This window comes from Loxodonta africana, chromosome 1 (assembly GCF_030014295.1).
Source record: "Loxodonta africana isolate mLoxAfr1 chromosome 1, mLoxAfr1.hap2, whole genome shotgun sequence".
Classification (NCBI taxonomy): domain Eukaryota; kingdom Metazoa; phylum Chordata; class Mammalia; order Proboscidea; family Elephantidae; genus Loxodonta; species Loxodonta africana.
This window is the reverse complement of record NC_087342.1, coordinates 174,001,955-174,004,619: the sequence shown is the minus strand read 5'-3', so window position 1 is coordinate 174,004,619 and position 2,665 is coordinate 174,001,955. Positions and strand designations below refer to the sequence as shown.

The 2,665-nt window shown below is 51.4% G+C and overlaps 1 protein-coding gene across 1 annotated transcript; it reads right to left on the bottom strand.

Annotated features, from left to right (window-relative positions):
- Nucleotides 1-830: 830 nt before the first annotated feature.
- Nucleotides 831-2,128, bottom strand: GPR6 (G protein-coupled receptor 6). Its single transcript, XM_003404297.4, has one exon. It carries the CDS (start codon nt 2,120-2,122, stop codon nt 1,031-1,033), a length of 1,092 nt encoding a protein of 363 aa, XP_003404345.1. The 5' UTR covers nt 2,123-2,128; the 3' UTR covers nt 831-1,030.
- Nucleotides 2,129-2,665: the final 537 nt, after the last annotated feature.

Genomic DNA, 2,665 nt, shown 5'->3' with positions numbered 1-2,665 from the left:
CACAATCTACACTGGAATTCTGTCTTAGAAGAATTTATTCATTTTGTAAGGGTGACCATTTTGCTATAATACCTGGCTAGCAACAATGTACTATATTAATGTGAATTTTCAACAATTAAAATTTTTTCCAGACGTAAAAACTACAATTGAAGGTTATGGTTTTAGGATGCACAACTGCACATGTGGTGATATGAAGCACTAGTTTTGGACTTTCTCTGGAGCTTGTCTTCCAAATTCAGTTACCTAGGCAGTACATTAATTTACAGTAATAATACTAACAAGCAATTAGTGTCTGTTAATACTGTCACACAAACACATTACTCTCTTCTTGTCCCCTAAGCATGATCTGGGTTAGATATTTCAATGAAAATGTACAAAAACATACAATTTTTTACACTAATATTTTCTCAGGAGGAGGATGATACACAATACACCTTTAAGGTAGATACACTAATAATTCAGCTTTTAAATAATAATTCTAGAGTGAGTGACACACCCAAAATTTTAGTTTTATAATGTGTTTATTTGTGTACAAAATATGTAATTTATTGATGCATATGCAGCAAAATATTCTATCACATACAATAAAAATACACCTTTTATTCCTCTTCCTTGCCCTTAAAATGGCAATACTGTTTTGGCAGTTCAGCAGCTAAAAATAAAGTGCTATAATTAAGCAGTATTGGAATGTCTTCACTTGACAAATGTGATGTACGATGAGTATACAACCACATCTTTGTTACTTTTACAGAACAGGAAGCTCTACATCCTGAACACCTCCAGAAGATACAAATATTTGTATATATATGTACACATGTATACACTGTATATGTAAAATGCCAACAAGCCTCTTTGTCCTTGTGAGTTTGTTGTGTTTATTTAGCTTTCTGTTTTGTTTTCCATTTGCGGCCTTTCTCTTCAAAGTCAAATTCACTCTACTGGGATCTCGAATTCATCAGCAGGCACTGAGAACCTCACAGAAGTCTAGCCTGTTGGGGGTGTGATGTTGGCGAGAGCACCGAGGGAGCCTTCAGACCTCACTAGGGGACCTGGAGCGGAAGGGCACTTTGGACTGGAAACAGCCACAGAACAGGACCCACAGGGCGCGCTGGATCTCCTGGTTGCGGAAGGCATAGATGATGGGGTTGATCATGGAGTTGTAGGTGGCAGGCAGCAGGGTGGCATAGGTGTAGACGGCCGGGTCCTCGCGACTGCCCACCACGCAGTAGATGGCGAACGGCAGCCAGCTGGCACCAAAAGTGCCCAGCACCACGGCCAGCGTCCCCACGCCCTTCCTGGTGGCAGCGAGGTGAGGCGGTGCCAGGCAGTGCTGCTGCAGTGCGATCTGATGGGCGTGTCGCCAGACCACTTGGCAGATGCGCACGTACAGGTGCAGCATGATGGCGAAGACAGCGAAGAAAGCGGCGGAGAGCAGCGCCACGTGGCTGCGCGTCAGCGGGCGCACCACGCTGCAGGTAGATCGCTCCGCCAGGCAGTTCCAGCCCAACACCGGCATCAGCCCGAGGCCTAGGGACACGGTCCAGGTGGCGGCGAGCAGGAGGTGCACGCCCAATAGGGTCCGGCGCGAGTAGTAGGTGAGCGCGTTGTAGACGGACAGGTAGCGGTCCACTGTGATGGCTAGCAGGCTACTGACCGAGGCGGCGAAGGAGGCCACAAGGAATCCCACGGTGAGCAAGCTCACCGTCTCCGAGGGTACCAGGTATTGGAACACGAAGTGCAGGATGAGACCGCAGCCGGCCAGGAGGTCAGCAGTGGCCAAGCTGCCCACCAGCACGAACATGGGCGTGCGCAGCGCCGGAGTGGACGCGATGAGAGCCACCACCAGCGCATTCTCGCCCGCAATCACCGTCCCCGACACGCACAGCAGCACGTCCCACGGGTTAACGGCAGACAGCAGCAGGCCCTGCGGCCCCGCGGGCAGCTGCGAAGACAAGTCCAGCGATGTGTTAGTCCCACCGCCGCCCCCCAGCGCCGCCGCCGCTGCAGGGGAGCCCCATTCGCCAGTGTTCGACGCCCCTGCCGCCGTGGCCGCCGCCGCCGCTCCTTCGGCCACCACTGCCACCACTTGGGACTCGTTGAGCGATGAGGCGCTTGCGTTCATCGCGGCTGGATGCTGCACCCTGCATGGAGAGGGAGAGCACCCGTCAGGTGTGCGGTTCCAGCCGCCAGAGAACTTCCCCGTGCGCAGGTGCCCCGCTCGAATTGCCCGTCCCACCCGGCACTCAGCATTCAGGAACAGAGTGAGGCAGCAGGGATTAAGTGCGAGCCAAAAAGAAATAAATACCTGTTGAGTGAGCGAATGAAACGCACACAAGTCCCCTCAGGGACATTTGAGTTTTTGCCCATATATACACACGGATAACATGCACTCACATGCACACAGATCAATTCCGTAAGTGTGCTTGTAAATGTACCCAAAACCCAAACCAAACCCACTGCCCTCAAGTCCATTCCGACTCATAGCGACCCTATAGGACAGAGTAGAACTGCCCCTCCAAGGAGCCCCTGGCGGATTCGAACTGCCGACCTTTTGGTTGGCAGCCGTAGCACTTAACCACTATGTCACCAGGGTTTCCTGTAAATGCACACGCACCCGTATATACCGAAAAGGGGGTGTCAGTTTAGGCAAGTCCCGCCAGGGCTC

Bases quoted from the DNA above. Each gene is read 5' to 3' on its own strand.
- GPR6 (XM_003404297.4), bottom strand. From the start codon at position 2,122: ATGAACGCAAGCGCCTCATCGCTCAACGAGTCCCAAGTGGTGGCAGTG.